At 37.8% G+C, this 24776-nt stretch overlaps 2 protein-coding genes across 3 annotated transcripts in view; one reads left to right on the top strand and one right to left on the bottom strand.

Moving 5' to 3' along the window:
• The first annotated feature begins 5663 nt into the window (after positions 1 to 5663).
• Positions 5664 to 7753, top strand: LOC112456872 (ES1 protein homolog, mitochondrial-like). The gene is made up of 4 exons (XM_025019649.1): positions 5664 to 5766; positions 6807 to 7093; positions 7308 to 7471; positions 7536 to 7753. Exons 1-4 carry the CDS (start codon positions 5725 to 5727, stop codon positions 7751 to 7753), a joined length of 711 nt encoding a protein of 236 aa, XP_024875417.1. The 5' UTR covers positions 5664 to 5724.
• A 703-nt stretch (positions 7754 to 8456) lies between these two features.
• The window catches only part of LOC112456900, a 54962-nt gene continuing 38642 nt past the window's right edge, over positions 8457 to 24776 (bottom strand). For both annotated transcript variants that reach the window (XM_025019698.1, XM_025019697.1), the window contains 2 exons: positions 19275 to 19312; positions 8457 to 10729 (listed from right to left, as the gene is read on the bottom strand). In XM_025019698.1, the coding sequence (XP_024875466.1) occupies positions 9803 to 10729; positions 19275 to 19312 (965 nt within the window). In that variant the 3' untranslated portion in view covers positions 8457 to 9802. The remainder of the gene's footprint in view (positions 10730 to 19274; positions 19313 to 24776) is intronic.

Here is a 24776-nt window from a genome sequence, read left to right as displayed (position 1 = left end):
AAGAATCGTGAAAGTTCGCGTCGAACCCCGCGTTCCCGTGAGGCCTTATGACTTAAAGTCTCCTTACTCCGTTAATTCCGAACATTAACAAAAGTCCCGCTAAAACTCGCCGCCAACTTTCCCGACCTCTAGGGACCGAGCCGGACTTGTTAATGAAAAAAATACAATAAAACTCTTTCACGACGAAACTCGTCTCGAATTCTCGAGACTAGCCTGCTCATACTCTGCAAAGAGATCTCCCTCTTCCTCCTGCGTTCCTTTGGACAAAATAACCATGGCAGTAGTCATAATCGAATAATGTGACCCACACGTCAAATCTCAAGCAAAATAACTGTTTCGCACGAATACCAAAAAGATCATTTCTATAAATTTTGTCGGAAATTTACTGCCAATATAAACATTAATTATGCAAAATGCAAAAACTTACCAAAAAGATTAATGAAAATAATATTCATAATTAATTAAAAAAGTAGCGACAATATATTATTAAACGACATAACTCTTTTGGTCGTGTATACACTTTCTGAAATTTTAGCAAATTTCTGAACAACCAATTTGATAAATTATGAGAAATGAATAGCTGGATCATCCACGATCAATGAATCGCGAATTATATCAGAACAAAGAGAAAAAAAGAATCTTCTTAAAAATTAAAATTACAAGAAGCAAGAAAGGACACCGTCTTATACGCGCGCGCGTGTTTTCAATAAAATGTAAATGCTCCAATGCCCATTTTTTCCCCAACCACCCCCAGACTGTTTCGCGAGTAGATTTAAACTGCATATTCTTTCCGAAGGGCGCCAGGCTTAATACCGAAGTGTCGGTGTAAACCGCTTTATGCTGCCGCTTTATACCAACCGACCCCTTCGTTCCGCCACGAACGAGACCTCTTACTTATTCATTTATTCTGGCGAGATGAACTTTACGGAGATTTTAATGGCACTCTGACTTTCTTGATATTCGCGCGTAGGTAGACCTTTTAAATTTCGTTGCCGGCGAATGATGTACGCGAGGTGTGAAACAGCCGTTTTGGTCGAAGATTTGACGCCATTTTTGCATACATACCGTTGCTCAACAGATTCGGTGAATATCACGTGATTTACAAAACGAATTACCCTAATGAAAATCAGATCTTGTTTCACGTTTGTCGCGAGAATACAAAGGTAAACGTCTCACTGACTGACATATGCGATTAATTATCGGCTGCTGTAATTACTCCTATAGCAGGGTTCACAGAAGAAACAGATTCGATACGAGAAATCTTAATGTACATAAGATATTTGTTAATTTACTTGTGCCAAATATATATTTAAATCGATGTTAATGCCAAGAAAATTCGATCAAATTTTCATTTACCAGATTAGATTTCACGGATATATTCGATCGAAATATTTCAATATATAAAGATTTAGCAGAATCTCCTTGTTATTATTTGACAAAAAATAGCATACAACATGCTAGCAATTTATAACTATGAATTATCACCCACATCTTCCTGTCATTCCTGGGATATTCGACGATAAATGGTTCTCCGTGTCATTAATCGTGGATCACCTGCTATTCATTTTTCATAATTCATCGAATTGGTTGTTCAGAAATTTGCTAAAACTTCAGAAAGTGTATACACGACAAAAAAGATTTGCCGTTTAATAATATATTGTCGTTACTTTTTTAATTAATTACGATGAAAATTATGTACTACATATAGCGTAAAGCAAATAGAAATATAAATAGAAATAAAAATAGAGAAACTATCGGTTTCTCTAATCTAAAAGATAAAAAAAAATACATTATTACGGTTCTCCTTAGAAGAAATAGGTTTTAAATTTTTTACAGAGATTTCTTTCGAACGCTTTGTATTTTTCTTACTTGCCGCTCGTAAATTGCTCTTTGCAGACGCTCGTCTATTCTGCCAACCTCGCTTACCGATCGAGATTCGATCTTTCTCCTCCGGGACGCAGCACGTGGCCTCGGAACACGAAGATAGACCTGGCCCAGAGGTGGCACACACCTAGTTTTGATTCACCTCATGGTATCCTGCCGGTCACGGGGCTGACGGCGCGTAATTGTTCTCTTGTCTGGTTCTCGCAGGGCATCCAACACCCGCCATCCCCGCGATTGCCTTCGCGCCAAGAATGCATAAACAGCCTCTTTTACCAATCCGCAATGCTGTAAGCCTTCGTCCGCTTACTCTGTCTCTGATACTGCTTCAGATCCGTTGCTTTCGTAAAAACCTAAAAAAACGCATACAAATCAATGAATTACTGCTCTTTTCTTAGAATCGCTATTATTTAAATATGTATATATATGTATATATCATAATAGCGTTATGCTTTATCGCCTTTATTTAGAACCACATTTTCCTCGAATCATGCACATTCAGTTAAATTTAAATTGTTATCGTTCTAAAGCTTTTTGTAATTTTACATTAACAATGAGTTCCACAAGTCTGACAAGTGAGCTAAATCTGTCGTTTCTTTCTTCAATAATTAAAAACTCACAATCTCCGGATTGTTACTTCCGCATTTAACATCGCAATATCGCATCCACTCCCGTCTCTGGAGTTTTATACGCATAAAGTATGGACGTAGCGCGACACGGCTAGGCGGCTCAGGAACCAATCAGCAGCAATCCGGGAAATTGACAAACGATCTCCTTTTTTCTCCCCTATCGCTCGGTCGCATCGTTATCGGGCGTTCCTGCAAATCGAAGCGTCCAATACCGTTAATGGATTATTAATGATCGGCAGAAATGTCGCGCGGCTGCTGGCTGCTGGCGAACCGAGCCTGCCTAGCGCGGCCTCGATTTTGCCGACGCGCACATCGCGCACATGTATCGGGCCAGGATTCGGCATCGTTCGGTCGCATAATTTCCCGCACTGGCAATCATACCGCGCGACGATAATTGGCACACGACCGACAATCGTCGTAATTTCGCGTTCCCGCTGCGCAAATTCTGACGTGTGACACGCGACGGATCGGCGCTCCTGGGAGGCACCTCATTCAATTAGCCACTCAGTTACTCGCATCACATCGCATTTACCCATCAGACTCCCGCCCGGTGAACTCTCTGACGACCCTCGCCGAATCTCTCTCTCTCGTCTCTCCTCCGTCTGCGCGCCCCGCGCCCGTAGAGAGGGGCCGGGCCGCCACGAATTCGGTCTCTCTCTCTCTCTCTCCCCGCGAATTCGTGATTTAAACTTTTCGCGAACGACGACGCGAGGGGGTGACTCTTCCTCGGGCGAGAGACTCTCACGTACCGGCAAGGAGGATCTCACGAAGCTGTCATGCAGCAAAACGGCTTTAGTTCGCGTGTCAGGACGTTGGCGGTTTTGTCTCTCTCCGCCACGCTTCGCCTGCGGAAACTTGATTAGTTTTCCTATCCACGTGTCTCTTTCAGCGACGCTTTATCAAGCGCTTGTTAAATCAGCGGGAGAAATTGCTTTCGCAACGGCAACTCGCGGACCTCTATCTTGCGGGAAGAAACTAAACAACTTGGCATTACATAAGTACATAGCATTAAACATAAGATGTTATTATAGATGATTTTTTTTACAATTTATTGTATAACAGTACTTGCTACCTCTTTGCTGTCTTTTTGCTTTAGATTTAACCAGAAACGTGGATTTATGAGCACTCGAAATAAATACGGATGGATTAAGTCTCACGTATTCCAAGTTACAATCTTCTTAATTATAATACAAGTTTCTACGTCGAGGATAACAGACAACAGCCTTTTTTCTAAGGGCTAAAGTAAATGATCGCCAACCTATCGGCGAAGGTGGCGGAAGTCGCGCCGCCCGCGGAGCCGCAGAAGTTTCTACGAATCCGCGGCTGGTTGCAAACTTGCCGAAGGGTCGAAACCGGCGGCGCCGTGAAATTACTCGACGGGTACCTCCCACGGGGCCGAACTTGTCCGCGACAATTTCAAACTTATTTTAACATTCATATAAGCCCCGTGCTCTCGCCTCGTGTGCGAGGCGCCCCTGAACCGTCGTCGTCTACGCATCCCTTTCGCTGCGTAACCCGAGAAGCGACCCATGTACATACGAACGCTTCTTCCTTCGATGTAAGGACGTGCAAGCATAAGGGCGGCTTGGGATTTACATAAGATTATGCGTAAGCCTTCGTACGCCTCGGCGGTAAAGGGATCGACGAAATGGTGTCGCGGTGAAACAACGCTCCGGGGTGCGCTCATCCCGCATTGATAATTATAATAAAGTGGCGTTGTATGACGTACGAGCGGCGCGATAAGCGTCATTGTCGATTCCACCGTGGTACAGGCAATCAGATGTGATTTTAGATTCTTTTATCGGTCTTGCATTGCGATCCGACTTGGAATCTTCTAGGAAGTTACGCAGCGGTATCATTCAGAGTACCTATGAGAAGAAAAACTTGATTGAGAATAATTGTCTCTATCTCCGCTGCAATCTCATTTTATATATTAAATGTTTTATATATTGTTCAACCATTTTTTTATTTATAATTTTATAGCTAGTTCAAACATATTTTTTTACAATTACATATTTATATGGATTCATGTAGATATATTATAAATAACTAAATGTGTATACATAACTACAAAATAAATATAAATAAATAAACTAATACATATATACATATGTAATAAATAATTAAATATATAAATCCATGTAATATATAACTGAAGTATTTCATCAGTTAAAATAAGTATGTAAAGCAATACAAATACAAACAAATTAAAAATAACATGCAATATTGCATGAATATAAAATTGAATTCAGCATAAATTACAATAATTAATTTGTTTAAATAAAATATATAAATATAATAAATATTTCTTTTTCTACGCGCGATTCGGAGATCACTCTGTACATACATGCCGATAAAAATCGATTTTTGTTAGGTCAGGTTAGCTTAGATTTACAAACTACTTTGTATTTCAATGAGATAACGGGATTTATTATCACGTACATGCCGTTCTTTGCCTCGTGGCGTTGTTAAATCTTACCACCCACCCCGTGATGCGTTTTATATTCATAGTCTGTGCGAAAATTGCTCCTAGAGCACAATAAAGATTATACGAGCCATAAAGTAAATTCAGCCTACCCTGCCGATGTTTATTTAAGCGTGGGAGATATGCTACGGGGGGCTTCCTTTTTTAATTTCGTCTCTACCCTTATCCTTACCCTCTTTCTTATATTATTCTTCTTTCCTGCTATACCTGCGGCTTATGAATCCAAGCAACCAAGTTGAAACAAACCGACGGTGGTTACGGCGAGACCATCGTATCGACCGGGTGAGAGATTTCCTCTGCTCGACATCGAGGGCACTGACGATTCCGAATAAACCTGCACTCTCATGAAAATGGCTTGAACTACACATTCACCATTCGTCACGAAGCGCACGGTTAACAAAGAAGGTTCCTTTCTGTCACTTTCTGTAGAAAGGCTATCGGAAACAAGTCACGCTCGCGATCTCGAATCGCGACAGATGATTCTAATTATTTACCGAAATTGTCATTGTGTGCTAACACTCCGTGGTGTGACGTGAAAAAATATGTTACACGTTAATGTCTAATTAATAAAATCAAAATTTTCAAAATTTTCCCATTCTCCTTGGAAGAAATATGTTACAACCACGAATGGCATCCTTCTTGCGGCGTGATATTCCTTTGATACGTGATTTTATATCTGCGCTTTACAGTAACCTTCACACGTCGCAAATTTCTGCAGGAATAAATAAAATGAAACGAAATAAAAGCTGTGAATCTACACCCGTAGCCGTAGTAAGTATCATAGTATTATACAATAATAATACGTTTTCTTTTTTAAGTACTTATAAACTTTCTTTTAGACTAGAAAAATGAAAATATTTGCATGAAGTTATGAATATAATTTTTGCAAAAATCGCTAAACTATTATTAATTGCGTATTAATTTATGTATAATTTATCTACTTAAATAATATCATACATTTTAGTATGTGCTTTTGAAATATTGGCTTATTCTAAGTATCTTGCAGGATATTCTATTAATCTGAAAGTTTATTTCACATATGTCCGTTTTTTGTGAAAGTCATCTACAAGTACAAAAATTATACTTTCAATATAAACTAATCTCAAACATGCATGACATTATTTCGTTATAAAATTATTTAACATCTGTGAGAGAAAAATATTCAGTATTAGATAATCGTAATTCCTAGTTTAATATCCAGTTTAAGCGAGTTTAAGATATATAATTGCTCGCTTGGGATTCATAACACTATGTCAGTACTATTAAAAACTTTTTCCTCATATGATTCTGCATATAAGTACGAGTTAAAAGTGATGTCGGTATTCTATACTTTCGCAGCATGACGTAACGCAGCGTTTCATCGGTGCTTACTGTGAAAAACTGTAAAATTTTTCTGTGAAAAAGAATTACCGCAAGAAAATGTACCGGTAGTCGTTACTCCCAAGCTATTACATTTTTGTGGTGATAATATATCTTTATAGCGCGAATGCGAGACGTGTGTTTATGATATTATTTTAGTAAACCTCGTCGCCTGCGTGCGTGAAAAGACTTATCACGTGTTTTTATGAATTTATGATTTCCAATTTTTGTACATCTATACTTGATTAGATCGCTATACGTTAGTTTTCAGCATTTTGTATCTGATTAGCTCTTATGTATATATTTCGAGTTTTTTCAGAATAAATCTAAACGAATTTGTTGTTACAATTGATGTCATTTTACAAATCTTTATAATTTGAACATGAAAAACTGATAGTTAATAACATTTTTAATATTTAATAATTTTTGGCAATACATTTTGTTCTCTTTAGATATTATGCGGATGTGGTCGACTTGATGGCACTGAAATTTCGGAAGCAATTTCAACAGCCATACATTTACGGCATAAAAATTTGAAGCCGCTATTTTATGCTCCAGACATCGAGATTTCCGGCGTAGTCAATCATCTTACCAGAAAGATAGATACTACATGTCGTAGAAATGCTCTCGTTGAAGGTGCCAGATTAGCAAGAGCATGCATAAAACCTCTAACTGAATGCGAAGTTTGTACACATGGCGCCCTTATCATACCTGGAGGATTTGGTGCTGCACGCACTTTGTACGTATTGAGATGATAATTGCAGGATAATTGGACAGTGCGTAGAAGTAGACAGTAAAATGAAAAAAGTAGAATAATTTTTCTATCTTATTAAAGTAGTAAATGTAATAGATGTCAACATCATAGATTTTGAAGACATAGATTTCGATATTAAAACACAATAAGAATTTAAACAAATTTCTAATTATTTTCCTTAACTCTTTCTTTTATACAGGAGTAACTTTGCCGAAAAAGGTACTGATTGCACCGTTCTACCCGACTTAGAGAAACTCATCGTAGACTTTTACTGTGAGAAAAAACCGATCGGTACTATGTGCATAGCTAGTGCGCTTGTTGCTAAAGTATTGAAGGGTGTGACAGTTACTCTTGGCAAGGAATGTGAGTCAGATCGTATTACCATTAATATCCTTATTTCGTAATATTTGAAAATTATACCTTATAGCACCTAAAGAAGACTGGCCATACGCTGACGCTATCAAGAAGGTCAAGGCTATGGGTGCTAAGATAGAAATGAAAGATGTTAAAGGAGTAACGTTAGATAAGAATTATGGCGTTCTTAGTACGCCAGCCTGGTTGTACGAACCAGCTACTTATTCAGAAGTTTACGACGGTATTGGTAAACTTGTCGCAATGTTAAAAAAATGCATTAATAAGTTATAATATGTATGCAAATCTCTCTGGAAATCATTGTGTATAATACCACGTTATACTTTAATAATTTACTATAACATTTATATATATACTTTGTATAGCTGAACAAATTTTTGTTACATTAATCCATATTTTTTTTCGACTATTTTTTTTGTGCAAATTATTCTTTAAGATATTAAAATTATTGTTACCTACCTTGCGAATGCGTATTTTTCATAAAATTAACAGGATTATGGGACAGGAACGTTATTTTCGAAAAAATATATTTTATTTAATTTTTTTTATCGCGCCCTTTCGAAATGAAATGAGTTGAATGAGGCGCACATGTTTAGAATATGTTAAGCAGATTAATAAGTCTAATGATACAGTTAAAATAATCAACAACAAGTGAAACAACAATGAATCGAGATCTGTGGCAAAAAATTTTCGTCGATTTAGAATTGTCTCTTTGTTAGACAACGCGACAATTTTCGCCACGAATTTCAACCGTATTGAAAGTCGTTCTAGAATTCTACTGTAATTCTAATACGACTTTTTCACTCTAACACTTTTTATTCCATAATTATTGCAAAAAATGGCAAGAAATGTATTTAGCAATTTTTTTCCTAAAGTTTTTTCAGATTTGAGATTTTTTCTACGATTTTATCATAAATTTTGAACCTAAACAGCACGGAGAGAAGTATATTAACGTATTTTTATAACCAACAGCGAATACAAAATGGGCAGTCTTTATTATTTTACTGAATATATATATATGTGTGTGTGAATCTTCACGTACTTAAAGTATAACCAATTAAGATTAATTTTGCTGATGCACGCAAAGTTACATGTGTCTAATTAATATTTCACGGAAAAACGCGATGGCAATCTGTTTCCGCTGAAACATTGAAATATAAAAGAGTGAAATAAAAATAATTTATTTATAATAATACCGAAGTTTTTCGCAAGTCAATTCGGCGCGGTCAATAATTTCGTTACATGTATTTTCGTAGATCTGCATCCTCTTGTTTTTCATTTTTACACTTTTAACACCTGGAATAAAATTACGGCACGTTTCAAAGAAAGAAGACCAACAAATGCAAATTAAAAACTGTTACTAACAATAAGAAGAAACAGATCTCATGCATATTCTGAAGTATATCCTGTGTGTTTACGCGTTTCGCATAATTATAGGATAACGAGACCGCGCGCACGAGCGCCTCGTGGTTTTAGCCCGAACACAAGTGTCGTTGGTAAGAGTTATACCGATTCCGGAATCGTGGCTTACTCGAGCGTAACGTTCACGTACGAGCAAGTGAATTCAATCAACGTAAAAGGTCTCCGTGAATAATCGTTGCTACTAGTTAGCTTTGCAAGCGCCTTGCCGAAATGGGAACGTATCTCCAGAAGGTGTTTGTACGACCGCGGCGGAACATATATAGCACCACATGGAATTTCTTAATCGACGCACTGTAGACTCGAAAAATCTTACATTTAGGATCTTTCAAACACGTGCGGCTACCACCTAACTTAGAGAATAATTTAAACGTTAAGGCCACATGCGTTTTAAATCTAACGACGATTGGCTGATAAAACAGGAACGGCAGTGCCTTGTACCCTTAATGCTATTACCTTAAAATCTATTAATTAATCCAATTGTTCGCATCGCTCAGGAAATGATATTGAAGTTTTCGGTGCTGAAAAACCTATGAACTGAATGTTTTCGCTTATCTCCGTATCGATACAGAGCGTCGTCGGAATTCCAATGGTAGGAATTGTATACCGTCTAACCGGCGACGCGCGACGTCGCGCGTCAATTTCGAAATATCGATTCTCCAGTTGCCATAGCTTTTCGGTTTAATCGAAAAGTTCATATGCGCGCACAGTATCGTTCGCACATGAACGAAGATGCGAACCTTTTCTGTTCCTGTCGCACGTTTTCAGTACATTCTCCTCCAATAATAGAAAAACGACGCTTTTCAGACTTTGGTTCTGATCTCGAGGCCAAATTTCGCGTTTGGGAGAAATCCCGAGGTTTGCGTCCACGTTAACGTACACTTTAGCGACATTCTTCTACGCTCAGCTGAGAGCGAGCAGCGGCTCGACGGACATACGAGATCTTCTGGCCTTGTCCTCTTCGTACTGTTTCATCTTCATCAGCTTCCACTTGCCCTTACTCTGCTTTTTCCTCGGTACTTCCGTAGTGGACACCTCCTCTGCGTTAGACTGTTCCTCTTCTTCCAACATCCTCAGAGTCTCGATGATATTCCTGGGTTCCGTGACACGCCCAGTGGAACTGCCGTTCTTGTTGGCATATACCACGGAAAGATGTGAGAAACTGGACTTTGGCGGCGCCGTAATGTCGGCGAAATCGCGGAAATTCGCAAAGAAGTCACCGCCACGAATCGGTTGTGGTTTTGGGTTTCTGTAATATTGTGCACGGCCACGACCGTGATAGTACGGATTGTAGAGACTCTCGTCTATCGCGTACTCGTCGTTTTCTTTGTCCTCCGGATAATAAGTACCGCCACGGATCACGCCGAAGTTACCCGATCCCAGTATAGAATGTTGATCCTTGGTCGCGGCGGTCTGATAATTGCGATCGCGTTGGAAATAGCCGAGGAATCTGTTAGGACGATATCGCTGCTGCTGTTCCGCGAACGAAAGTCTATGGTTGAAGAGTTCCGCGAAAGACGGGAAGAAATTCTGACTTTCGGTTGCCAAACTTCTGCCTCCTGCATCGGTAAACTGCGCGACGGCGGTATGATCCGTGTTCTTCGCCTGCTGATCTTTAGAAGCTTCAGGTTTCTCTTTCGCAGCTTCAGCTTCAGTTGATTTCTCATTACTCTTGTCGGTAGTATCGGTTGACGTCTCGCGTTGATTAGTCTTTTGCGTGCTTTCCTCTGCGCGATCCGGTTGCGAGGTCGTCTCGGATTCATCCGGCTCCATATACATGTCGGAGTCGTCGTACTCTTCGCCTACCTCCGACGCCGACGCCACGGAGTCCTGAAAGAGAGAGAAAAAAGTTTCCCCACAATTATACTGGAAATTAACGTCGCTTTTCGAACAATAAACATCGATGCGAGCGGTAGAAAATTGACGATGCAATCGATAAACTAACAGAAAAATGTTTTATGACTCGCTAAAACGTACTCTCCTAAATTCAACAACTTGTAATTCATAAACTTTCTTCGCTTTCAAACGCCCGGTTACGCACATCGAAGATCTGAGTAATGAGCGGAACAGTTGGTCAGCTTTAATAATCGGGAAATTGATTTCAAACCGTCAGGAATTATTACCAGTGATCGTTCATGATGCGAGCGTGATAGAAGAATATTAAATCTGTTATGTAATTTTCAGTGGTCTAATATTTATTTTAAAACGGTGTTTCTTTCAACCGACAGAAACGGCGACAACGGCTGCGACGACGACGACGACGACGGTGACGGCGACAACGACGGCGACCGTGACCGCGACCGCGACGGCAACGGCAACGGCAACGGCAACGGTGGCGAAGAAGCAAGAAGGAGATGAAGCCATTATATCAATGTCGGTGGCCGGTGAGGTGACTGACGCTTCGATCATGGAAGTAGGCCGTTCTAGGCCACAGTTTCAATATTCTCGGGAGGAACTTATGCTGATAAAAAATTTCGGATTGATTTCAACACTAATTCAATGTTACGTGATAATCGTGGATTACGCATTGATAGAGAACTTAAACAAGAATTCTAGAAAATTAGTTTAATTTTTCTTATATTTTTCATACAATTTTCCTATCGTATTTTTGAATAAATTTCCTGATTCGAGAAAATGTAGAAAAAATAATAAATAGCCACTACTGGAAAAGCATCACTTTCTCTATACCATTTATCTCAGAATTATTTCATAGTGTCTACAATGCAGTGGCGGCTGCAGTGATTAGAGCTTATTCAAGCCTGACAGGAAAGGTTTCAATGAATGTGAGGTGCAACAGTTCCTTTCGCGAAGTGCATCAGCCGAGCGTGCAGGACGAAGAGAGACGGTTTGCGTGTTCGAGCAGTCCCATCGTGTCCTCGCCTTGACATTTAAGGCATCTTCGTGCCAGCGACCGCCTGTGCAAGACCAGTTACCATAAGTACGTCATGATCCGTGCGTTGGTATATTGTCTGTACATACCGTTCCACAATAGCGCGTTTCGATTGTGCGCGGTGCACGCGTATGCTCACGCGTCGCGACGATAATGCGAACGAAACGCATAGACGGTCGTTGAAATCGGTTGCGACACGTCGGCGACACGCCTAGCATTGTTACGAATATGTCAGGTCAGCACTCCGACATAACTGTGTCTACCTTCGCGATGTTAGCATAATACCTCGCTGCTGTATTGAAATTACTTCTACACACGCGATATTGCAAATGTAGTTGTATCGCGAACTAAGATTTGCTTCTGATGCACGTTAACTCAAAATTCGTTAAAATGCTAGTAAAATTTTTAATCTAATGACGAAAAGCAATCGTTTTCAAGTAATGAATGATGATAGATGTGTATTTTTTGTACTACGCATAAATGTTCCATAATGCTACTCACATTAGTTGAACAAACACGTAAAGTTTTGCAATAAAGTGGTCATAAATCAATGGTTCGTGAAAAATGTTCCGGTAAAAAAGAATAGCGTAGTAACCTATGGCCATTCGGAATGTTACATGAACTTGTAGACAATAAATTCAACATGCACTGGTAGATGTGAGTATGATGGATGCCTCATCTCGGTTTATAATGAGAAATGAGCGATAGACTTGGCGAGCGAGATACTGTGCATGAAGTTTTGATCATATCAGGAACAAAGTGTAACGTGTCGCAGTTAATCATTTCGGTATAATTATTCGCCTTCTTCGACTAGTGTAATTAGGTAGCACTATCATCTTTATAGCAGGACAAATTGAAAGACTACCTTTACAGCATCATATATTATGTGAAATGATGTGAATATTTCAATTGATGTAATTCAATATAAAATAAAATTTTTTAATCCTAATGTTCATTAATCTCTGTCGGTACGTAATGCAATAATAATTTATTTTTAATAAAAATTTTTTAAAATTATATCACATGATATAATGCATGTGGGTAATCTGTGAAATAATATAGATATCAATGATAATATTTGCCATCGAAAGCAAAGAGAAGAGGAAACATAAAAGTTAAACTGTGCATATCATTATACAATAAAAAAAAATCGAGTACGAGGAGACAAATCTTTTTTTTTTTATAGATATAAATCTGAATGTTTCACCATATGCATATTCATTAAAATCCTCTGAAATATATTATTATTTCCGAAGAAATATTACACGAACATAAGCTTTATTATATTTTAATAAAATAAATAGAAAGAGTGTGTTATATATGGCGATATATGTAAGAATATGTATTTATTAGATAATACTGTTTAAATGAAAAGATTTATACCCTCCGAGAATTTCGAGACACACATACTCGATTAGTAATAATATGAAAGTTATAGAACAGAAAGACGTATTACAATTGTTATACATGATTACAGAGAGTAATTATTCCGCGATTTGCACCTGATAGATATGCTGGGCGAAATGACTATAAACTAAGGAATTAAAGTGTTACGGTAAGATAGCACGCGCGTTTGATTAGAAAATTCTTACAGCTGTTTGCGTGATCACAATGAACGTATTATCTCTTTCGCCATTTTATTTCAACATTTTGATGTGTAATATTCAAACAGGATTTTAAGCATGAGAGGTTCAATATTTTCTGTAACGATCGAAATTGATTGAGAAGGAAAAGGGAGAGAGGAAAGGAAGAATATGTTATTATTGCCCGATTACAGGACGCAAATTAGTATCGCAACGTTCTCGTATTATGTGAGCAAAATGCACGCGATATACACCTGCAAATTATTATATTATCTCGACGATGTGCATGTGCTATCTAATTAGCAAGATCGTCTCTTCTTTACTTCTCTTTGGTATGAATTATATGTGAATTAGGGACAATCTCAGCACAAGCAGCCGCGGGCTGATCACGAGAGACGATCCGTAATTCTTAGCGCAACGCCGAATCATTGTACTATGAAGAAACTTAAACTCCATTATCGAAGCATATGTTGTGATACGCGAAAGTGCGGCACTACAGAAATCCTGATGCGAAATCGACGACGTTGATCGGCTGATCGTAAAATACAAGCTAATAATTTTATAATGCCCTTTTTTATTCTCTTAAAGTTCATAACTTTTCCTTCTTGTTTAAAGAGATTAACCCGGGAGTCACCTGGGAGATTATTTTTACGCTGCAGCGAGAAAATAAGACTTATAAGACACAATACTTTTCTTTACTGATCGAGAAGCTATATCTATATTTTTCAAATTTTTCTTATTTTTTTTAGAAACTATTGAGTAAATTTATATACATAATGATCTCAAATATTAACAAATTGTAGAACTTAATAATATGTAGTTAATAATTAGTTAAGAAATAAGTTATTTTTATTATAATTGGGATATAAAAAAATACTTTAGGTGATTTGTTTACTGGTAACAAAAATAACTAGGTGACTATTTCTGGGTTAAAAAAGCTTAGACAATCTTAAGTAAGATTACTGAAAAATTAATATACTAGAGGATCATACTAATTGTTATTAAAATACTAAAAATCATTATTATTAACTATTTTTTATTTTTTTTATTTTTTGTGCCTAAGTCCATTAATTAAAAATAATTACGAGGAACAATACATGAATAACAAGAAGGAAAAATTAAGTTATCTGACGATCGTACCGTCACTCAAGTATAAATCGAGTAGTGGTTGGCGTTAATAATTGTACAGATAGCTATCTTAATTTATATAAACTAATGTGAAAGGAGAACACGAAGATTTTTCTTAAATGAGATGATATCTGTTTGAATCTATCGATAATCCGTGTAAAATATTCATATATGACTGTGCAATTGTTCGATTTAACACATAGGATATGCCACAAATACCGTACAATATTTTAATTTAATACTTTATAGAATTATAGATTAATTAAAATAAAAAATTATATAAAAATATCGGGGTCACAGTTTTCGAGTCATAAGCAATCAGAGCTGGCAAAGAAAAAATTGTAATTGTGCTTACACGCAATTACAATTGTACATGTATTAAAATCTGTCATCTGTTATTAATTTTAAAATCTCAGATAGTATTACTTTTAACTATCTTTTAAGGTCTTTATTTTAGATCTTTATTTCATCTTTATTATCATATAATTTTGATAAAAGAATTATTATATGCCTGTGAATATAATATTTTTTACAAAGCAATAATTTTTAATTGTTATTTTGTATCGCTTCAATAATAATTATCTCAAACAAAATAAGTTACTCATACGAATATCTGCTTCGATGAATACTCTCGGTATATTTACGAATCGTTAAGTGAGAGTTAATTAATCGTCTCTGGTCGATGATCGAGTTAATTAATTGCAGATCGGTCGTAGAGATTGCACCTTCCTTGATACTCGTCGCGATCATGTTTTAAAGAATAACGTTACACACATGGAGAGAATCGCGCCACTATCTGTCGCCTCGAGTCTCATTGTATGAATGATAAGCGTGCATACAGGTAGGCCGTATTTACGCCAAAGCCATCAAGGTAAACGCCGCGTAAATAATGAATGAACGCCACACACCGTGTATTCTGGCAAAATATCTAACACGTTATAAAAGAAAAAGATATGCATACGAATATTTTATTCCTTATGCTTTTCAAATTCGATAAATAGGCTTTTGTCACAATATTAAGTTGAAGATCAAATATATAAGTAAACGCGAACAAATACGATATAACTCGTTTCGATAAAAGTTGCGAATGATTAGTACGGCGACATAGCAATCAGTTGATAAGATAAGTACGTTAATAAAGCCTATCTTAAACAATTATAATTTGCGTCAGATTTTAAAATAGAAAAATCGCATATTTTTATTTATAATTTATGCCGTATATATTTTGATGTATGCATGCAGTTTAATATATATTTTGATTATTCTCAAAATTGCTTTTCTCAATCGTATATTATACGTGGCACGCAGAATTTTATCTTATATTATAATGCGAATTATAAGTCTTCTAAAGTGGATTTAGAAAGAAATGTTTAAAGGTTGAGTGTCAATACCGCGATTTTTGACGCTCAAGCCGCGCGATTGCAGCCGCGCGGCACTAATCGCGCGACAGCAGTCGCGCATACTGTTGTCAAAAGCGCGATGAGAGTCGCGCGATTTCACAGAGAAAAATAATTATTCTACAGCTAAGGAAAAGAATATTTTATTTTTTTTAAGTAAGTTTTCTTATAACGAAGAATATTTTCTTATTAATAGTTTTCAAATATCTTGACACAAGTCTTTGAAAAGCCAGAATCTTGTTTTGAGTGAATGTAATACTTACAACGACTTTTTATGGTAGATTTCCGGATAGATATAACCTTATCAATACTTAATCTGCAAATCTACAATAAAGTCATTATAGAATGATTATTTTTCTGTGTGCAGTCTTTTATGAAACATGGAGGAAAAAACTTTAATAATTCTTCATACCATTAAAGAAGAAGAAGAGGAAGAAATTACATTATTATTATTTTGTGAAAGCTATAGGAGTGCTCTAAATGATTTGCTTATTGCGAGAGAGACAGAAGAATTTCAAAAATTTTTATAATTTTTATCTTGTGGGTCATATAACCATTTATAGTTGTTCACCAATTCACACAGCATAAAATCATTCATGTTGTGGAACGTTAATTTAATTAAAAAGTAGAACTTGCCAAAATATTAGTGACTAAACTGCTCCAAATACAATTGAGTGAACTGAGCCGCGCGGCTAGACTGCTCCAGGAGCAGTTGAGTCGCGCGATTCTGAATCGCGTCGCCACAATCGCTAGAGTCGTACGACTAAAAACGCGGGATTGGCAATAGTTCCATTGTATTACATGCAAAGCAGACATTAATCAAAGACGCGCGGCTGCAATCGCGCGGCTTGAGCGTCAAAAATCGCGGTATTGACACTCGACCTTTAAGGAATGAAATCGAGAATGAAATATATATAAAATATACATTAAACTGCAGATACATATATACAGCATATAAAATTAAAAATCTCATCCTGTTAATTTAAAAATTCTATTCTAAATTATATAATATAATAGATCGCGCCTACAAATGAGTTTAACAATTTTCATTCTTTCATTTCTCACACATTAATACCACGCACACACCATAGCAATTAATTCATACTAACAAGTTAATTATTATCCAACTTGAAAACTATCACGTGCGAATTATTTAATCAGTTTTTAAATAAGAACGGTAATTAAAAATCACATTTGAAAAGCGAAACGCCGAACGCGTAATATGGGAGAGACCGTTTATTTAATTAATATCGCAAGCAACAAGTAAGGAGCACTTCGTATATTCGTAGGTTTTACAACGCGTTGAATTTAGCGTGTAGCAATACCGAAATGCGGCCGCGAGTTCTCGGCAACGTGATATGCGGGGATAGAAGGAGGAATAATGACGAGGCACGGCGCGCGTTCATTGTGCGTAGTCAGCAGAGTCAGCTTACCCCCCTCCAGCCCCCACTCGTGTTGACGAGAAGCCGCGGCTCGCCTCGCCGGCTCGGTTTACTTCGTCGTTCGTCGTTGGCCTTGGCCTTGGAGAGTCGTACGAGACACGACCTACCGTAAACACGCACCCATCGATCGCACGAGAGAGAGACTCGAGCCGGAAAATAGTGGCGTGACGCGTTCCGCGAATTGTAGCGTTATTTTCCTTCGAGAATCGAGATGCAATCACGATGAATTGCTACTGCGACGAGGGAGTACGGAATTATATCAAACGAATGGTTAACAAGCCGGATTAATTAGTGGCTTCTGTTCATGAATACGTTATACGCGATAGAAGAAAAGACGGCGATGCGGTCAATCAATTGCTCGCTTTTTCGAGCTTCTAAAAGCGATGAGTTGATTGGCCGCCGTGTCGCTTCTTGCCGCGCGTAATGCATTGCTATGTTCAGGAAACCGGAGCCATAACGCCCATAACTCATTGTCGACGTCGACGATTCGCAAGCCGTATCGAGGTACCGAGGTTTTTTGTCGAGACAGGTATTCCGCGCAATATCACCCGCTCGAGATGAATGCGGTATGGATACAGAGCAATTTCAGCAATTCTTGTATCGCGTTTGAAACCTTCGTATCGATTTAAGTGAACTTTGCTCGATCTAAATACGATTATTACCGGAGTTGAATGACACGCGAACCGGCGCGGGCGCGGGCGCACGGAGCGAGCCAAATAATGAAAGAAGTAAAATATCTGTCGTTGGCTAATAACGCGTGTAGTTAATTGCGACTCGTTTGGGAGTCGCGCGTTCTAAATGCGTACGTGCGACGCCAAATCGCAACCGTATATTTTCGAACGGTCCATCGCACCTTGGCGTCTTGACCAGTCGTTAACCTGATTGGCGACATTGGCGCTGTGTCGCGCGTTATGAGTGAAGTTGCCGCTGCATTCGCACAGAGTTCCTTTTCGTGTTCGTCCGCCATTACCGTTACGGAGTACGTTACGTGATGGTGCGAGACGAGTCCGAATCAAGTGGCATCGCGACGCCGTCGACGTGTGATCGATAATTACGGCCGTGATTGACTTCGCATTTCAATTTTGTCGATCGCGCGACACAAGTTTCGTGCATCGGCGATTCGTTAAGGTCTATATCACCGTCTCGAGTCTCGCTCGCGATCTCGTCAGTTTTCGGAGCGTCGCGTCGGTGTGCCGTACGATGAACACGGGTGTCGAGCGAATCGCGGCGAATCGTTCTATCGTTTTTTTGCTTTCTTCGCGTACTTATTTCCGTCGCGATGTGATAAGCGAGTAAGTCGCGTGTTATTAATATCGGGAGTGCCGTGCTAAGTGACGCGCGATTATTTCGGTCGTTTTACTCCGATAATTCGCGCGAGTGTTAATTAATCCGGTTTCCGCGAGTGTTAATTGGTCCGGTTTCCGCGAGTGTGTGGCGACTTCGAGGGAACCCGAGAGGAGGAGGAGGCCTGGGGGGGCATCGGGCGACGGCGGAGCAACCGTGAGGTGAGTATCACACTTCTACGTTATTTGTTACTTGCAGAGAAAGAATCCTTAATTCCTATTTATTCCGATCGTTCATTGGGATGATTTATTACAATAAAAGACTTTTGCTTTTAAATTTGTTAAATTTATATTTGAGAAACTGAAATTACTTTTTTTTTTTCGAGAATTATGTAATTATTTTATGAAATATTTACTTGAAAGGCAAATAAAAGATTCAATTCTCGCAAACAATTATTTTTAAGATATTGCAGTTATTTTGAATGTAAATTTAATTTTTGGATTTTGTATTCGTATGTTACAGATGAACGCAGTCACAACTCCGCTGTTGCGCATCGTATCGGTGAGTCACAAGTAATCTTATGTATATCGCGAGTAAAATAATTTCGCGAAAAAAGGAAACTTCTTCTTGTTCTTCAAACATTTTTCTTACCTCGTGTACGACTGTGTCCTCGGGAACCGGTGCTCCATCTGAAACAAAGAACAGGTCTTTGTGAGAAAGGTTGCATCGTACAGGTGAGCTTACATGCGACATATACGCAACATGGTTAAATTGTGAGTACCGATATTTACGACACAGTTATGCACCGTGGGCAAAGAGCGAGATATTTCTCGAGAGAAAAAACATACAGCCAAGAAAGAACATGTATAGAACCGACTTCAATATTCGATATCGGGGAACTCGATAAAATATGCGATTTATTAATTGCAATTCACTAATGATCACCCTCGATAATAGCGCGCGTAGATTATCGAATCGGCCGCACGCAGCTGTGGCTGCATATTAAATCGCGATTTCCAAGGAGCTTCGTGGAACACCTTGAAACCGCCACATAGATTTATTATATTGGCAGTTACAGAAACATACCGTGCAGATTATACCGTACGAATCGATTCATTCGCGCTTTCATTTCTTGTGGAATTAAGAAGCATCTGAATTCCATGCAATCGATGTTTATTTTTTTACACAAGCCGCTCTATATAACGATGTCTGAATTATAGTACAATGCTTTATTTAAATTATTCCTGTAAACCCAATTACCCATAGTCTCCGATAAACGATAAACTGATACATTTTAGCATCGCGCGGAAGGGATACGGAATGTAAATTGGAATTAACGACTATTTTGTCCGCGAAACCAGCTATTCTTTGTCCTTGAAACAAATTCGATCGTATTCGCCGATTTTAATAATCGTAAACGTTTAAATGTTAAATTATGTCCACGTGTTTTTCGTAAATTATCTGTCGCGTATAGTGAGAGTCATTTCAAGACGTGTGTTATTATGTAAAAAGATAAGAAGAAGGATGATCGCGCGCGTTGTTCCGGGACATCCGGTCAGGCCGTTATTAATTAGCCTGCGGACATCGGACTTCCTTAATTAGTTCGTACTTTATCAACCGGCGATCTTGCCAGGTTTCTTTCATCCTCGACACAAGAGAAAGTCAATTACGTCGATGACAAGTCGACGCTTACCGAGGGTTTAGTGCGTCTCCAGAGATCCTTGCGCGGAGCGTGTATAAAGTTAAGCTCGTTCCCTCGGCTCCGCTTGTCAACCGGTGTCTGAGGACTGAGACACATAGCACCGGGTCGACAACGCTTCCGACATTCCCGTCTTTTTTTATTATCGTCCGCCACAAATCTCGGGAGCGCGCTGACCACAGACGGTTAACGTTATAAGCGAATTATACCAGAAGTAATCGTTTTTAATGAGATATGCGATATTTACGTAATACGACTAAGCAACGACTGCTGCAAGAAAATCGCCTGCAACGCATTTCTGATTAGTTCTGCGAATAGTGCGAATACGCGTATTCATTCTCGCGGTGACTGCCCGAGCTTTTCATATTTTGTTTTTTTTCTTTTAATGCCCTATCTCGATTTATCGAATCGCTCGCTCGTTTGCTGCACGATCCGATTTTTGGATCGCATCGAATTGGAATTAGCTCAATGGACTTGTTAAATCGCGGTCTGTCGACGGTATTTCACCACGCCAATTACGGCTCGCCGCAATGTAATGAGGCACCAACCGGCAATTTGTTGGTGTGATTCCGCGGGATTCTCGTAATTTATCGTGCCGCGTATCGCGATTAGGAATCACGGGCCTTGACCACCTTCCGCTTAGATTGTAAAAGAAAGATATGGCACCTTTGATATATACATACATATTGTATATAAAAAGAGAAATTTTTAATAGAATATTATTAAAAAGTATTTTATACAGCATTAATATGTGGTTGTGTTTTAAAACAAACTGAACTTGAGTTGTCAATAAAACTATAGTACTATACGGTATTTATACTGAATAATGTAAAAATAATAAAAAATATCGTATTTTATTTATATTTAAATAAATATTAATAGGCTTTTATTTATATCATTATTTATTGAACATAAAGTAAATCATTTTGCGCGCGATTTTAAAATTTGTGGAAATTGGCGAGAACATTAAAAATAATTGACATAATATTCATAAGATGAAAGTAAAAAGTAATATGTTCTAAGCAGCAATAAAATATAAGACTTACTTTGATACGCGTCGGTTCTTTCAAGTTGTACCGAGCATGAAAATGTCAAGTAATTAATCGCTAATATAGTCTATACATTCACACTCGGTTTCGTTTGCTCCATTTATTTTCGTAGAAGAGATCTGTATTGAGTTCAGCGAGGAAGCGTTGCACGATGACACGGCAATCGGTCTTCCTTAAACACGCATGACGTACTTTACTTTCTAGCGACGAACCGCGAGCGCTTTCTGCATAATAGAACAATCAAGTCCGAATGACGAAAGGTACGCAGGCTCCTCGTACTTCGTACGTAATATAATTCTTGAGTAATAGTTCAGCCGGCTGTTACTTTCGACAATGCCGCGAGTTGCCGGATCCGAGAACTATATCACCGTGCATTTCAAATAAAGTATTTCGTGCATTTTATTCGAAAATTTGATTTTGTACGAAAACGCAGAACTGACAATGCTATTCGTCATCTGTAATCGTGTATTAATAGATTCATTGTCTATAGTCTATAGTGACAGAAATTCAGCCGGTTAATTATTTTTTCACTTACTAACTATAAATATGTATTCTAAGAACATTAACGCGTACATAATTTTATCAAAAATATGTCACGCTAGGAAAAAAAACCCGTTCTAAACGAAATAAGTACTTCTTTTGTATATACGAATAATCATACGTCTCGATATTTCCGCCTTCCATTAGAGAAGCTCACGTGTCACTTATTATTAAACATTAATTTGCCGGCTGCATAGCTCCATTTCTCAATGACATTCCATCTAGTAACAATAGGGATGACACCAATGCGGGAACTCCATTTTCTCGCGTGCGGCATCGTCACACTCTCAACATTGTCCCGGCGACACTATTTACGACACAGCCGGAGATGACGCTTTACTATTGCGCTCGCCTCGCGTGAAAAAAATATTGCGCGATCATAACTTGATGAGAGTCGATAAACTTCGCAACACCTACATGTCGCTTCACGGTTTATGGCGATTATTTCATCCATCGAAACTCCTAATTAACCGGAATTTACGTTATGTATTTAAAAGAATGTTCTCCAGCGAAGAATAAAACGGTTGTCACAGCATCGTTTGCAATACAGTGTAATTTAAAGCCTGACATCCGCATCTTCAATAAAAATAACGACGTGATTAAGCGAATATGATTATAGAGATTACAGAGATTACGCATCGCGAAGGCATTAAAAAGTAGATTTTACGATAATAAAAATTGATTTAATAAAAAAAAGCGATTTTATTGCTACTATCCAGATTGACAAGCTTTTATTTTATTAGAGTACTTCTCTCTCTAGGTGTTTATTATCTGTTCTGAGCTATATACCACTTGTTATTCTGTAGATTTCTTTCAGCTAATTTCTAACTAATTGGTAATAATACGTTTCAGTGTAATGGTTTCAGCATATTTATAATTTGTAATGATTATGTAGGAAATAACATTATATAATATAAGTTTAGCACGGATGTTAGAAACAGCCGGCAAACTATACATGGCAATTTAATTTCTCATATTATTTTAAATATTCCCATATCATTTTTAAAAAATATAACATTTCATAAATTTTATATTAAATTAGAAAGATGTGCAGTTATCTTGATCTATATAAACGCTTATTATGAACAAGTGTTCGTTCTAATATGCGATAAGTTATTCAGTATATTATAATTTGAAATTTACGATAAAATTTCTGCTATGTCGTAAAGCGAATGAAGGAATTTGTAAAATTTCTTTCGTACAACATTTGTGGGATTACATATCGGACGACATACTGATACTGATGAAAAAACGAGACGTGGTACAGCCTGCCGTTTTCCACTTGGGTGTAGTCGCGCACTACTTAGAAATTGTAATGGGTACGCGAACGACATAATCAAATCGCAAATCAGGGGTTTCAAGATTCTTACGGGTGCACTGACAAGGAAGTGATTACCATCGACTGAAGTACGTTATTCCTCTTGTTCCTTTTTTCGCCTTCGGACGCGACAGGGAAAGACGCGAATTGTTACGTGAGACGAGAGGAAAATTTCGTGCTGCGTGGATGGAAATTAGGGAACAGGTGCTTCCTGCTTTCAAATTTTTCGAAAAATTAATGACGGTGGACGGTGCCGCTGGCTATTAATGTATAACCAAATACCCCATAAGATATGAGAAAGACGCGTTTTCGTAATTTATCAACTTTTCGGATCTGAATGAGTAATGAAAAAACAAGTAAAATATTTAATTATTTAGTGTCGAGTGGAATAGATTTCAAACTAATGTTTCTTTAGTCATTAGTGTAATAAGCATGTTATCAAATAATCGAAGTAACTACAATATGATATAATAACGATTTGCAAATGTAATTGATTTGATCATATGTATGAGAGTTAAATGCTGATAAATATTCCATAAAAGCATCTAAAAATGACCGACACACTTCTGTTCGTTGTAAGAAACGGTCTTCGCATCAATAATCATTAATGAGACAGGCGCTCGGTTTTATATTCTCATAAATTTCTTGGTGATTTCGACATAAGATTTACTCTAAATGAGTCTCCTTTCTCATGACGAATCTGGCGTATCCTAAGGAACAACGTTACCACGCGCGAGCTATCTCATTAATCGATCCCGTAATCACGAGTCTTGTGTACCGACATCTGCATCTTGAATCAACGTTACGATGTCGATAATTGAAAGAATAAGTTACAGAGCTATAGCATTTCTGCAGAGATTGTTGCATCAAGTATCAATATAATCTTATGTAGTTTTTCGCATTCAAAATGCTCCATGGTCTCCAGAAATATAGAAAAATAGAAGGTTAATTGTTTATTTAATATATTGTATTGCAAAATTCTTTTTGGCCTTTACTTTTGAATTTATTGGAAACATTCAGATACATGTGCATAAATATAAGTGCTTAATTATTAGCCGTATTTATAGTCCTTTCTTAAGGATAAGGATTCCTTGTTTCTCATTCTATGTTTCATAAATCTTAAGGTTCCTTGATCGGTCAAGGAAGGTTTATGAAATGTAGAATAAGGAACAAGGAATCCTTATCCTCAAGGAAGGACTATGAATACGGCTAACTGTCGTACGATACGTATATATTAACATAATTATCGGTTGTTATTTTACTACCATTATTATAAATTAAAAGCATAATGTTGATACAGCTCCAAAAATACTTTGATTGACATTGCTCATATGTTATTAACTTCTACTGTAGAAAAATCAGGTAGGAAAAATTAGATATCGAGATGCAGATATCGAAATGGCATGCGTTAATAATCAAAGGTATCATGGAAATCTCACGGTATAGAACGTGGGAGTTCGAAACTGGCCACGCCTTTATCTTCGTTGAAAGATTAGAGGAGAAAGAGAGATAGAGAGAGAAGAGCACTTGTCTCTCGAAAATATTTC

Source organism: Temnothorax curvispinosus, unplaced genomic scaffold (assembly GCF_003070985.1).
Source record: "Temnothorax curvispinosus isolate PA1 unplaced genomic scaffold, ASM307098v1 QBEX01007285.1, whole genome shotgun sequence".
NCBI lineage: Eukaryota > Metazoa > Arthropoda > Insecta > Hymenoptera > Formicidae > Temnothorax > Temnothorax curvispinosus.
Note: the sequence above shows the minus strand (reverse complement) of the source record. Positions and strands in the feature narration are given on the sequence as shown.

Bases quoted from the DNA above. Each gene is read 5' to 3' on its own strand.
- LOC112456872 (XM_025019649.1), top strand. From the start codon at position 5,725: ATGAAACGAAATAAAAGCTGTGAATCTACACCCGTAGCCGTA. The intron at 5,767-6,806 runs GTAAGTATCATA...TGTTCTCTTTAG, and splicing joins AATCTACACCCGTAGCCGTA to ATATTATGCGGATGTGGTCG. The intron at 7,094-7,307 runs GTACGTATTGAG...TCTTTTATACAG, and splicing joins TTTGGTGCTGCACGCACTTT to GAGTAACTTTGCCGAAAAAG.